This window comes from Vipera berus (assembly GCF_964194415.1).
Source record: "Vipera berus genome assembly, chromosome: 12".
Lineage (NCBI taxonomy): Eukaryota > Metazoa > Chordata > Lepidosauria > Squamata > Viperidae > Vipera > Vipera berus.
Window position 1 is genome coordinate 1619409 of NC_138215.1, and position 14293 is coordinate 1633701.

General features: G+C 46.6%; 1 protein-coding gene across 1 annotated transcript in view; it reads left to right on the forward strand.

Annotated features, from left to right (window-relative positions):
- The first annotated feature begins 4064 nt into the window (after window positions 1–4064).
- SMAD3 (SMAD family member 3) overlaps window positions 4065–14293 on the forward strand; it is a 64977-nt gene continuing 54748 nt past the window's right edge. The window contains exon 1 of the mRNA XM_081337299.1: window positions 4065–4399. Coding sequence (XP_081193425.1) covers window positions 4194–4399 — 206 coding nt within the window. The 5' untranslated portion in view covers window positions 4065–4193. The remainder of the gene's footprint in view (window positions 4400–14293) is intronic.

Here is a 14293-nt window from a genome sequence, read left to right on the forward strand (position 1 = left end):
CCTCACCACAGGGGGGAAAATGCCTAGCAGCTTAAGGAAGTACAGAAAGTAATTAGGATGTAAAAGAGGTAGATCTCACCCAGTCTCTTCTGCGCTGCTTTAAGAGTTGCCTGGTGGAAAATGTGACTTCGGCTGTTCATAGCCTAGGGACGAACCATAATGGCCGGTCCTTTCGTCCACCGGATTGGAGGGATTGCCAGGTCTAACAGGAGAGTTGCGGCTCTCCCATGATCCAGCATGCACCCTTCCTTGCTGATCACCTCTTTGGGCGACTTTCGGCCCTTTTCAGGGCCCCCTAATGATGTGAAATTGGACGGGGGAGAGAGAGCAAGTCTCCCAGCCGTCCATAGCAGCTGCATGACAAAATGGAAGTCTGGGGCAGGAAACTGTTACTTTAAACCTATTGGTCGCTGCGTAGAGGCCAACCATATAAATAGCTATGCAACAGACATTAGGGCTGCTTCTGTTCTGAACTAATAAACTTGTTTGCTGTTTCAACATTTTGTCTCGCTTAATGCCTAAAGAACTGAAGATATAACACTTCCCTAAATAGTCATTTAGGAATAGTGGACACCCCCCAAAAAGGAGATCTCTACCTCCATTTTAAGTCATAATGGAATGATAAACTGATGCCCGGGAAGCTGGAATTAGCAAAAGAGGCACTGAAACTTGGGGAGTCTGAAAAATTGCTCCCATGACCAAGCCCTGGAGATGAGGGGGAGCGCAGAAAGATGGTATCTCCAAAGTGGGGGAGGTCTTTAAGTCCTCCTCTCCACTGACAACCAATAACATTAAAAACACAAACAGATTCTTGGGGTAGAAATGGTATGGAACTAAGGCCCATCATCAAACAAGTTCATGGAAACAAACCCCCATTCATATACAGTATTTGTAAAGAAGATATTTACTTTGGGGTAAATATTTACTTCATTGACTGTTCACTGAGTGATACTTTTCTCTAAAAAATAAGAACCTAAGAAACTCATTCACCTAGATAGGCCATGCCCAGGTCCAAAATAAAAATAAATTTTGAAGCCACTGGGGTCTTCCCAAAGAAGGGAAGACCAACTCGGAAAGGCAGAGGGCTGCATTATGTCTGCCTTGCTAGTTGTGTAAGAGTCCATAACTTAGAGGGACGCGGTGGTTCAGTGGGTTAGGACGCTGAGCTTGTCGATCAGAAGGTCGGCAGTTTGGTGGGTCGAATCCCGAGTGCCGCGTAACAGAGTGAGCGCCTGTTACTTGTCCCAGCTTCTGCCAACCTAGCAGTTAAGCACGTAAAAATGCAAGTAAAAAAATAGGGACCACTGTGGTGGGAAGGTAACAGCGTTCTGTGCGCCTTTGGCGTCTAGTCATGCCGGCCACATGACCACGGAGAAGTCCTCGGACAAGCGCTGGCTCTTTGGCTTTGAAACAGAGATGAGCACCAGCCCCTAGAGTTGGAAACGACTAGCACGCATGTGCGGGGGAACCTTTACCTTTACCATAACTTAGAGGGACAAGGAGGGGGCTCCCTTCCCTTTTGGGTCACCTCTTGGATTAGAGAAGAAGAGCTCTTCTCCATTCTTGCCTTCCAAGGCGAAAAGCCATTCTGCTGGGCGTGAGGAACACTTACAAATAAATCAAGGTCTCCTGGATCACCCTGTATTTATTAACCAGAGGTTTGAATGTGTAAAAACTTTGGGTTAAATATAAATGGATCCACATGTTTGTTAATTATGGTTTACTGAATAAATTATACATGGGTTTGTACAAGAAGGCATAAACAATGGCTCAACCAAGTGCACAAAGTTCCATCATTGGCAATTCACAGAAAACTTAATTTTAAACCATAAATGTGACCAAAGTCTTGCAAAATTGCCATGTTTCTGAGATTTGGGATGAGAATGTTAATATCTTGCAAGATCTGCTCTAAGAGTTTAGCTTTGTTTATGTTTAAATGTTGGCCCTGCATTGTTGTGCAGAATTGCGCAAAAGTTTCCAATGCTTGAAAGCGTTTCCAATCCCTGCAATAAATCATACTTTAAAATCAGTGACTGAGCTCTCACATTAAACAAAATCCAAACAAACCAGATGACATCTTGGGTAAAATGAGGAGTCCACCTTTGGCCCTAGTAAGTCATTCTCACGGGCAAACAGGGCACATTTCAGGGCACATTTCAAGCGATGGGCATGTAAACATTAGGCTTCAGAAAGGAACAATAATAGTTTAAAACATTATTTATGAGTTGCTACTCCTGAGATAAATTGAGGTCATGAATGGTATAAGGAACAGTTGGCTACATTTGTTCTTTTTTATAAAACTTTGCAATTCCTCTTTAATTATCTGATATGCAACAAGGAACACTTTACCCGTTCCTTCTTCTCTAACAGCTTTTTCAAAAATTTCTCTGGAAAGCTTATATGATCTTCACTGCTACAAGAATCATTTGCTGCCTAATTGAGTGCGTGGGCAACTAACTAACAACTAAGAATGGTGCTCTTTCCTCTCATTTCCACGAACTACAGAAACCAACTACAAAATATTTTAGAGAAAATAGAACATTGCGCTTTGGTTTATTGATATTTATATTCATATTTGAATGAATGAATGAGGCTCAGCCAGTGTTTCTCTATCTTTGGAACTTTAAGATGGGCGGACTTCCAGTTCCCAGAACTCCCCAGCAGCAGTGTTGAGAAACATTGCAATTGAGTAAATTGCAAGCTGGTCAAACTCAGCTGCGGTGATGGCGAACAAACCCAGATTTTCAGAAGGGAAACAGAAACAGCCTGGAAAACTCTTAACCTTTGGCTGCCAGCTAGCAGTCATTCAGAATTTTGCATGGTAATCCCAACCATGATCACATATACCTGGTGCAAACTCAGAAAATGGAATGAATTGGGTTAGTAGGCTAAACATCTCCAGGAAAGACAGATGAGGACCCTCACTTCTGAAAAAATCTCCAAATTCCAGTTCTGGGAACAAATCACCACCTTCGAGCACAAAGACCTGTCCCACCTTGCAAGAAGGGTGTTGCAGGGGACACCTGCCAGGTGCTTTGCCTCTGCAGTGGGCACTTTTACTAGGAAGGCTGGGAGGTTTTCTCCCATTTGGTCTAGGTTGTGCGTGCTGCCCTTGGGGGGTTTGGTTTAACCAGAATAGAGCTGGAAGGGACCCTGGAGGTCAACTAGTCCAACCCCCCCCTCCCCGCTCAAGCAGGAGATCCTATATCATTTCAGACAGTTGGCTGTCCAATTTCTTCTTAAAAGCCTCCAGTGATGAAGCGCCCACGACGTCTGGAGGCAAGCTCTTCCACAATTGTCCTCACTGTTCGGAAGTTTCTCCTCAATTCCAGGTTGCTTCTCTCCTTGATGACTTTCCATCCTTTGCTTCCTGTCCTGCCCTCTGGTGCTTTGGAGAATAATGTGCCCCCTCCTCCTCTTCTTTGCGGCAGCCCCTCAAAGACCGGATGGCCGCTCTCCCGTCACCCCCGGTCCTTCGTTTCTCTAGACTGGCCATGCCAGTTCCTGCAACCATCCTTCATGTTTTTGTCTCCTGGCCCTAAATCATTTTGGTTCCTCTTTGCCCTTTTTCCAAAATGTCCACATCTTTTTTGTAACGTGGTGACCAAAACTGGATGACGGGTTCCAGGTGTGGCCTTACTAAGGCTTACTAAAGTGGGACTAAGGCTTCGCTTGTTTCGATTCTGTGCCTCTCTTTCCATAACCCAGGACTGCGTTGGCTTTTTCGCCTGCCGCCGGAAAGCGGCGAGGGCGGGACCCCAAGGGCCCTCGGCTCTTCAGACTGGCGGCGGCCGGGGGCGGGCTGCGGCCGGGCGCCTCCCCTCCTCCCGCGGGGCTCCCGCGCCGGCCGAGGGGGCGGCCCCCCGATTTGCATGCGACTCAGACGGGCGGCGGGGCGCGCCTTTGCGCAGGAGACCGGGCGCGCGCCCGGCCGGAGGAGGAGGAGGAGGAGGAGGAGGAGCCGCCGCCGCGAGAGGCGCGTTGGGCGAAGTCGGCGGAAAGTTGGCGGCGCGGCGGCGGCGGCGGCGGCGTCCTCCTCCGCTTTGTCCCGGGCCGAGCCCGGCCGCGCCTGGTCCCGCGCCGCCCGCCCGCCCGCCCGAGCCGGGGAGAGAGCCGGGGCAAGCGGGCGAGGGCTCGGCGCCGCCCGAGGGAGGCGGGCGGGGGTCTCCCGTCCCGGCCTCCCCGCGCCGGCCATGTCGTCCATCCTGCCCTTCACGCCGCCCATCGTGAAGCGGCTGCTGGGCTGGAAGAAGGGCGAGCAGAGCGGGCAGGAGGAGAAGTGGAGCGAGAAGGCGGTGAAGAGCCTGGTGAAGAAGTTGAAGAAGAGCGGGCAGCTGGACGAGCTGGAGAAGGCCGTCACCACGCAGAGCGCCGCCACCAAGTGCGTCACCATCCCCAGGTAGGGCCGCCCCCGGGAGACCCTCCGGCCGCGGGCGCCGGCCTTCTCGCGGGCGGGCCCCGGCCGGGGTCTCCGGCGGAGAGCGCCTGCGGGCCCAGCGAGCCTTCCCGCTGCCGCCGGGCTGGGAAGAAGGGAGGGGGGGTCTGTAATGGGGGGAGAAGGAGGCTGCGAAAGTTTCGCCGAGGATGGAGAGGCGCCCGGCCGCCCCCCGCGATTTCTTTCTCTGCCTGGTTTTCAAGGTCCCGCGCGCGTCGGCCGGCAGTGGAAATAGGGACGAAGACAACGGAGAATGTAAAAAAGAAAACCGCCACCTTAAATGTGAAAATGTTCTCTCGTCATCGCGTTCACTTATTCCCGATTTGCTTTGCTTTGGTTTAGATTTATTCAAAATTTGCACCGCTTCCGACGGGGTTTGTGCCGAAGCAAAAGAGTGCAGCAATGGCAATTAGTCGCCTATATGAAATAAAGAGGCCAGCAAATGACGCTGACGACTGGCAGTAGGGCAAGAAGGCAGGATCCTGCAAACTGCTCCCCGGTTCAACACCTACTTAGCCCCAGGCTCTTCCGGGCAGCCAGCTCAACCCCTCCCCGAAGGTTTTAACCCTGATTGATGCCGGAGCAGCTTGTTCAGAAGTGACCACAACCTGCCTGGCTCTTGCAGGCAAGAGCAGGCAGATCCCAGTTTGATGGAAGAAGGGCAAACACCTTGCCAGGAACTGGGGGGGGGGTGGTTCCCGTGCTTCAAGGGGGCTCGGCTGGGGGTCCACCTGATGAGCAGCCTTTGCTGGCTTCCTGCCCTGTCTGCAAAACGCCCCAGGCGTCTGGCTGAGCTGTCTGGGAGACTGGTCAAAGTGGGGCAGAGGTCCCGGCGGTCTTGCGCTCTGCCTGACCCCTGGAAGGGCCCTTGGCCGACTCTCCTTGGCCTCCATTGCCAGAAGGTCTGTGCTGAGGGAGTTCCCCCACATCTTCCTTTCTTTCTGGAATAATCGCAGGGGTCTTTTTCCTCTCCTGCTGTGGGCTGTGCAAAGGCCTCCCAGCACAGCCACCGGTGAACCCCTCCCCCGTGGGAGCAGATCCACTCAGAACTCCCCTGGGGTGGAACGGAGAATGCAGTTGGTCTAAGCTGGACAGGGTGGGGATTGCTTGGCTGGCCAAGCGGTTTCCTCATCACTTATTTTGGCCCTTCGTTCTGGGCTCTTCTAGCCAAAGAGTGTGATGGCTCCAGTTCACGTGAGTGAGTAAAAAACACAAACACCGAGTGGTTCTTCCAGGAATAGCTTTGGGTCTAGAGTTTCAGTTTGGTGCCATGTTTGCTGGTGGACGGGGTCTGGGCTCTTTGCTCCTCTGCTTTTTCTCTTTTGAGGAGGAGGAGGAGGAGGAGGAGGAGGAGGAGGGGGTTGCAAAGCAGCCGTGTGGCCTCCTCTCTTTAGCGGCAGGGGAAAGTTCTCAGCATTCGGCCCAGAAGGCTTGTTTGTTTTCATCCCTGCCTTTTGCTTTCCCAGCGCTCTGTAAATGTGAATCTTGGCTGTCAGAGTGATGGAGGAGGGAGGGCTGGCTCACACAAAGAGGCATCTGTTGTTTGGGCCAGCCAAGGGAGATGGGAGGCCAGGAGGTCGGGGGCAGTGCCGAAAATGTTTCTTGTTTGAAAGGCGTCAGGGCAGGGTTGGGGGCTTCTCTGGGCTGAGAGTCTTGCTGGGCAGAAACTGCCTTTTGCAGAGAGGCCTGACTCAAAATCAGGGGCATTTATGGCTGAGGAGTAATCCATCTCCCCCTCCCCTCCACTCATTGTCCTTTGCTAGTGCCAGTTTATTCGTTTGGGGAGGGGGAGCTTTTCTACCGAAACTCATCTGGGTTTGAATTCTCCAGAAGAGACTGGGGGAAAGCTGGCATGCCTCTGAGCCACAGCTTGGATGAGAAAACCCCAATTTCTTCACACTCACATTAGAGCTCTCTCCTTCTGGAGCTCAAGGCAACGTTCCCAGCTCTGCCTCCTTCTGATTTATTCTCTCTCAACAGGGCAGGGAAGTGACCTGCCCCACCTCACTCTCAGTGAGTTTGAAGGTTGAGAAGAAACTGAACTCATGGCCTCCAGGTCCTTCTTCCCAACCCTCCCATCAGGCAGCTCTCTGGGTCTTGTGCAAACTCTTCTCAAGAAAGTTCTCTTCTTTGTCACAAGGTCCTTCTCTTGAACTGCCTGCCCAGAGCTCCACGGCTGATACTTTTCACAGCCCTCCAGACGTTCCTGGAACGTTGTGTAAAATTGATGCTGACTTTTCGCTCTGGTGAAAATGCCCTCTGCAGGTGGCAAGTCCCCGTGGATTGGCTTATGCCAAAGCATCTGTTCCAGAAGGGCTGTTGTGTGAATTGACAAGGGGAGACCCTGGTTTGTATGAAAGGACAGGGAAATTTTTCATTCCACCTTGCAGGTACAGATATTTTTTCTGTGGGCTTCCAAAGCCTCTTTCCTCGTGCAGAGGATGTGGTTATGCTAAAGTCTCACCCTGGTGGGAAATGTGCCTGCTGTTGCTTTCGTTCCCACCATTCTTATGTTCCGAGCTTTTGCTGCCCTTTCAGCTCTGCCCAGACAAATGATCTGTTTTACGGCATAAAAGGAGGGCTGGGTTTGGAGAACAAGCTAAGGTCTTGGCTGAATTTCTTGCAACAGGTTGAACCACGAGCTGCGCGTTGCCTGGCATTCCGCTCCTGGCATCTTCCACGTCCTGTAGTTTCATCGCTGTGCTGTTGGCAGTGCCGGAGAATTGTGCTACTTCTGTACTTATATAAAGGAGTGATGGATTAGAGTGGAATTCTTTATGAATACATTTACTTAAAAAAATAAATTCTGGAAGGCAGTCAAGGGCCCTCTTGCTACACTGGCATAATCCATACTGCAGAGTATGTCTGTTGACTTCTGCAGTTAGGTAATCATGGTGGAATAATCAGGCCTCTGATGAAATGACTGCGTTAAAAGTAGAACTTGCAGTGAATTTTTAAGAATTACAGCAAGTGAAAGAAGATGAGGATGTGCCATGGGAATAATACTGTAGGCTTCAGCCTACAGTATTAGTCAAACCTTTCTTCAATCTTCCTGCCACTCGCCTCCCCACATAACTTAGCTTCTTAACACCGGGTCTGATGAGAAGGTCAGGGATGTTCAAAAACCTGAATGCCTTTTCTAAAAATTGAGTTGGCCCTAGGAAGAAGGCATTGCCTGAACAAAGGTTTTGGAGCACATTTGCTCAATTCGTATAGTAAAGAGAGCAGTTGAGCAAAATCATCTCTCCTGTTATTAAAAATGTTTTCTGAAATGTGTCAGGACCCACCCCAAACCACGTCTTAGGAAGACAAAACTCTTGGAGCCAATTCTTAGTCCAAAAGGAATCTTTACTATGACATGGTTGGTTGTAGGAATACAAGACAGGACTTAATGTTGTTCTATTTGTTTCCATCAAAACTGATGGCAGAGATAGTCCAAACCGTGAGCAGCTGTCTGAGTTTGCAATAGACTCCCCGAAAGGAACTGGGAACCCAGTTTCAGCATTCTGGCGGCTGTACCCAACCCAGTCACGTGATCATATTCGGGACACCTGGCCCCCGGCTCAAAGTTAGGGCAATTTGCAGTGTCCCACAGTCACGGGACTGGGATTCTTGACTTGGATTTTTGGCATTTGCTTCCAATTTCTGGCCAAAATGTCCATTGAATAAGATGGATGTGCCTAACAACTGTGACATTTGCCTATCGACTCCTGCGTTCAACTCAATGACCACCCCCCAAAAAGGTCACACAATCGGGCATGCTCACATGGTGACCCGCTTAATGACTACCATGGCTTACCAGAATAATTCTGAACTTAATTACAGATGTAAACCAAGGAGAATCAGTATGTATCAGGTGATTCTACAAAAATGTACAGGTGTACACGTTAGAGCATTGGATCCCAGAGTTGTTCGTGTTGATTTTTCCTTCAAGAATATCCACTTCTACAGGAAGAAGCAAAGTCAGCTCTTAAGGAAGGCAGTGCCAAAAAGGTACATTTCAGAAATAATAAGATAAAGATAAATAATAAGATAAAGATAAATAATAAGATAAAGGCTTTACAAATCCTTAATAAGACCACACTTGGAATACTGCATCCACTTTTGGTCACCACAATATTAAAAAGATGTTGAGGCACCAGAAAGAGTGCAGAGAAGAGCAACAAAGAGACTAAAGAGGGGTTGGAGGCTAAAGTATACGAAGAACGGTTGCTGGAATTGGGTATGTATAGCCCAGTGAAAGGAGTACTAGGGGTGACCTGATAGGTACCAGTATGTTCCAATATTTGAGGGGCTGCCACAAAGAAAAGGGGGCCAACCTGTTTTCCAAAGCACCAAAAGGCAAGACAAGAAACAATGGATGGAAATTAACTAAGAAGAGAAGCAACCTAGAACTAAGGAGAAAATTCCTAAAGGAGAGAGCAAACAGCCAATGGAATAGCTTGAAGTTGTGCGTGCTCCATCTCTGGAGGCTTTCAAAAAGAAACTGGACAGCCATTTGTTAAAATAGCATAGGGGGTTGGAGTAGAAGACCTCCAAGGACACTTCCAACACAATTATTCTGTGTTCTAAACAACCTTTGCAGATCAGACTGAAGCCCCAGTTTAGATTATCAGCCATCTGTTTCCATAGCAACCAGTTTTGCTGCCTTCAGAAAGCCTCCAAACAACGTATTGATGAAAATTATTTCCTGTATTTGGATTTCCTGGCAATTATTGAGAAGAATATTCTCTTGGCCTGTGAATATTATAAAGCTACAGTGGTCAGTCGCTGTACAGTTCAATGCATCCATCCATGGTTTGAGTACCCTCTGGACCTGTGGATTTCCAGAATCCTCACTCAAAGTAACTCTTGCTAAGTAGATTGGAAGCTAAAAGTCACACAGCTGCTGGGTGTCCAGTGTGATTGGAGAACCTTGGGCAGATTTATTTATTTATTTATTTATTTATTTTATTTATTTATTTATTTATTTATTTATTTATTTATTTATTTATTTATTTATTTATTTATTTATTTATTAATTATTGGGACTTATATGCCGCCCTATCTCCCGAAGGACTCAGGGCGGCTAACAACAATAACGTACAATAAATACAGAAGTTAAAATAAAAAATTAAAATTAAAGGCCCCTGTAGAATAAATAAAAATTAAAATTAAAATAAATTAAAAATTAGAGTTAAAAATTAAAAACATAATTAAAATCCCTGTCAGTCCAGGTCAGCCAGGTGGAAAAGGAGTGTTTTGAGGCCGCAGCGAAAGGACTGGAGATCTGGGGCCATCCGAAGCTCAGGGGGGAGCTGGTTCCATAGGGCTGGCGCTCCCACAGAGAAGGCTCTCCCCCTGGGGGTCGCCAGCCAACACTCTAGCCGACGGTACCCTGAGGAGGTACAGAAATGCATGAGGCTTAGCTGGCGTGGCTCTTTCCACTCTAATGCAACGTGTGGCATTTACACCAACAACTTTTGCACAAAGTTCTACAATAGCAACGTGCTCTAAGCATTTTTTCAGGAAATTTGAATTGTCCAAATAAACATTTCATCCCCACCCACTTTGAAGCATTGTTAGATTAAGAGGGGGAAGTCCGTAACAGTTTGTGTGCTTTGGCAACAAAAGCAGCAGATGGCAAGGAACCACAGAAGCTGCTGTCCAGAGGTCCCCCGTGGACCAACTTCATCTTGGCAGATTTAAACAACTGCTTGCCTTTCTCTGGATTCCGTTTATCGCAGACTCAATGGCAGATCCCGAAATTTTGAACTTTAAAATTTAGAAGTAGATTGCATCTCAGTTATTTTAAAGCGGTAGAAAGATGGCAGTTGAGAATCATTAGACCAGAGCAGTGCGTCTCAACCTTGGCAACTTTAATAATGTGGACTGCAACTCCAAAATTCCCAGAGCTCTTATCAGACTGTAGGAGAGAGGTGTACAAATGCTATCCTGGAATGCTTAAGTGCAGATGCTATCCTGGAACACTTAAGTGCTCCACTTAAGGATAGCTACTAGCAGCAGTGTGGTGTAGGTAGAAACAGTCATTTAGGAATCACAATTGGAACCAACAGTGTGGTCAATAAGCAAGGCAGTCATTAAGCAGAACTGCAGTTGTGCTTATAATCTCACTTCAGCTTTCCTTTGCTTGACAGTCTTGCAAAGGCTTGGTTGAAAGGTTATTTTTCAACTTCGAACAGTCATGGGTCAGGCCGATGGTGTTGGTGAGTGAGGGAAGAAGGTGTGTGTTCATAACACAGCCTGGGGCAGCCTAAAGCAGATAGAAAGAGATGCTGGTCTCTAGCAGTAGAAGTTAGGAAGTAATAGTTGCGGGGAGCAGCAGGAGGAAGTGTAGTAAGAGTGGAAAAGAATGGAGAAGCGTGCACTGAATACTAGTCTTTGAGTGCTTGTGTGTAGTGTGTTACCTAGGACTTATGTGGTTGTGTTGGCTCTTTGGTATTTTGGAGCCCACTGACTTGGGTATTCTTAAAAGAACCCGTGACAACCATTTCCAAGAGGTCAAGCAGAAAATGGTCAAAGCTTTGCTTGGTAAGTGAGCCGGAGCAGAGACGTACCTGAGATAACTTGAGCACTGCTGGGAAGCAACTTGCTGTTCTCACCCATCCATACAACCACAAAGTAGCCTTGAGCTTTTTGGCACACTTAAGGCAGCTTTGTGCCCTTCAACTGCCTTAGGCATGAAATGCCTCCCCTACGTGATGATGATGATATAACAACAACAACAACAACAATAGTTGGAAGGACCTTAGAGGTCATCTAGTTCTGCTCAGGCAGGAAACCCTATACCATTTCGGACAAATGGCTGGCCAGTCTCTTCTTAAAAACTTCCAGTGTTGGAGCATTCACCTAGAGGCAGGTTGTTCCACTGGTTAATTGTTCTAACTGTCAGGAAGTTTCTCCTTAGTTCTAGGTTGCTTCTCTCCTTGACTAGTTTCCATCCGTTGCTTCTTGTCCTGCTTTCAGGTGCTTTGGAGAATAGCTTGACTCCCTCTTCTTTGTGGCAGCCCCTGAGATACTGGAAGACTGCTATCATGTCACCCCTCGCCCTTCTCTTCATTAAACTAGACATACCCAATTCCAGCAACCATTCCCTATATGTTTTAGCCTCCAATCCCCCAATCATCTTTGTTGCTCTTCTCTGTACTCTTTCTAGAGTCTCAACATCTTTTTTACATTGTGGTGACCAAAACTGGATGCAGTATTCCAGGTGTGGCCTTACCAAGGCATTGTAAAGTGGTATTAGTACTTCACGTGATCTTGATTCTATCCCTCTGTTAATGTAGCCTAGCACTGTGTTGACTTTTTTGGCAGCTGCAGCACACTGCTGGCTCATATTGTCCACTAGGACTCCGAGATCCCTCTCACAGTCACTACTAGTGAGCAAGGTACCACCTATGCTATACCTGTGCATTTGGTTTTTCCTGCCTAAATGTAGAACCTTACTTTTTTCACCATTGAATTTCATTTTGTTAGATAGCGCCCAGTGTTCAAGTCTGTCCATATCCTCCTGTATCTTAAGCCTATCTTCTGGAGTGTTAGCTATTCCTGCCAGCTTGGTGTCGTCTGCAAATTTGATGAGTTCCCCATCTATCCCCTCATCCAAATCGTTGATGAAGATGCTGAAGAGCACTGGGCCCAGAACAGAGCCCTCGGGCACCCCACTACACACTTCCTTCCATGTAGATGCAGTTCCATTGAGGACCACATGCTGAGTACGGCCTGTCAGCCAGCTACGAATCCATCTGGTGGTAATGCTATCTAGCCCACATTTTTCTATCTTATCAAGTAGTAGGTTGTGATCTACTTTGTCAAATGCCTTACTGAAGTCCAAGCAAATTATATCTACAGCATTCCTCTAGTTTTGTCACTTGGTCAAAGAATGTAATAAGATTTGTCTGGCATGATCTGTTTTTAACAAACCCATGTTGGCTTTTAGTAATGACTTTGTTCACATCTAGGTGTTTGCTGATTCATTATTTGATTATCTTTTCCAGAAACTGCCCAGGTATTGAGGTCAGGCTGATAGGTCTGTAATTTCCTGGATCTATTTTTTCCCTTTTTTGAAGATGGGAACAACATCAGCTCTCTTCCAGTCCTCTGGTAGTTCCCCAGTGCTCCAGGATCTTTGAAAACTATAGTTCAGTGGTTCTGAGATCACGTCTGCCAGTTCCTTGAGAACTTTGGGGAGTAATCCATCTGGTCCTGGTGATTTGAACTCGTCTAGGCTGGACAGGTGCTCACTTACCATTTTCTTGCCTATCTTAACTTGCGTTTCTATTCTGCTTTTTATGGCACTGTTTTTGATAGGTTGGACTGTTTTTTCCCTTTGTGTAAAGACAGAAGCAAAAAACGAGTTAAATAGTTCTGCTTTCTCCCTGTTGCTTGTCACCTTCTTGCCACTTTCCCCCACTAATGGACCAATCATTTCCTTAACTTTTTTCTTGTTTCTTATATGTTGAAAGAAGCTTTTTTTGTTATTTTTGACTTTGGTCGCAAGCCTTAGTTCATTTTGAGCCTTAGCTTCCCTCACTTCATCTTTACAGGCACAGGCTGTTTGCTGATATTCTGACTTATTTATGTGCCCCTTTTTCCACTTCTTATACTTGTCCTTTTTATCTTTCAGTTTATCAGAGAGTTCTTTATGCAGCCATGCTGGTTTCTTTTGAAAGCTGTTATTTTTTTTCTTTGTTGGTATTGTGCTAGACTGGGCCTTTATTATCTCACTTTTCAAAATTTCCCAAGCTTCTTGAGTTGTTTTCCCCTTTAGGATTCTCATCCATGGAATTCTTCCCAAGGTATCTCTAAGTTTATTGAAATTAGCTCTTTTAAAGTCCAAGACTCTAGTTTGGCTGTGTTCTATTGCTTGTGCTTCCATAATGTTGAATTCCAATATTGCATGATCACTTCCCCCCAAGGTTCCTGTGGCTTCGACACTTTCTATCATTTCAATTCTGTTAGTGAGAATTAAATCCAATATGCCTAATCCCCTAGTTCCCTTCTGTACTTTTTGGGAGAGAAAGTTGTCTGCTAGGTTTGTCAGGAATCTGTTACATCTTCCACTTGGTGAAGAATTTGTCTCCCAGTTGATATCAGGGTAATTAAAGTCCCCATTACTATTGTGATGCGCTTCCTACATACCTTAGTTAACTGACTAGCAAAAAGTTCATCTATTTCCTCTGCTTGGTTGGGCGGCCTATAGTACTATATACCTATGGCAATGTCATTTTTCCCCCTTTTATATTGACCCAAATACATTCAAGTTTACATTTTCATCATTGTTGTGCTCTATTTCTGTAGAGATAAAGTTATTTCTTATATATAGAGCAACTCCACCTCCTCTTTTGTTTAGTCTGTTTCTTTTAAATAATTTAAATCCCGCTAGCTGTGTGTTCCATTTGTGGGTTTCGTCCCACCATGTTTCCATAATGTCAACAATATCATGTCCACCCTCATTTACCTGAATTTCTAGTTCACCCTGCTTACTGTTCATACTCTGCGCATTGGTGTATAGACATTTGAGTCCTTTATGACTGACCCTGTGTTTACTTGCTACGTAACTTGTGTGGTGCCTGATTTCCCCTATTTTCTTAGATTGCTGGGGACAGTGATGTTCTGTATCAATTAACTCACTGTCCCCGTTGTTAGGTTTAAATATTCCTCCAGAAAAGCTGTGAATTTATTGCCAAGTAACTCAGTCCCTTTCTTGGATGGATGCAGACCATCTCTTTTGTACATTTTTTCATTGGACCAGCTACAGACATCGTGACTAATATAACCAAAGCCTTCTCCTTTACACCACTCCTTTAGCCACATATTGAATTCTGCTATACGCTGGCCTTTTCCATTTTGCTCCTT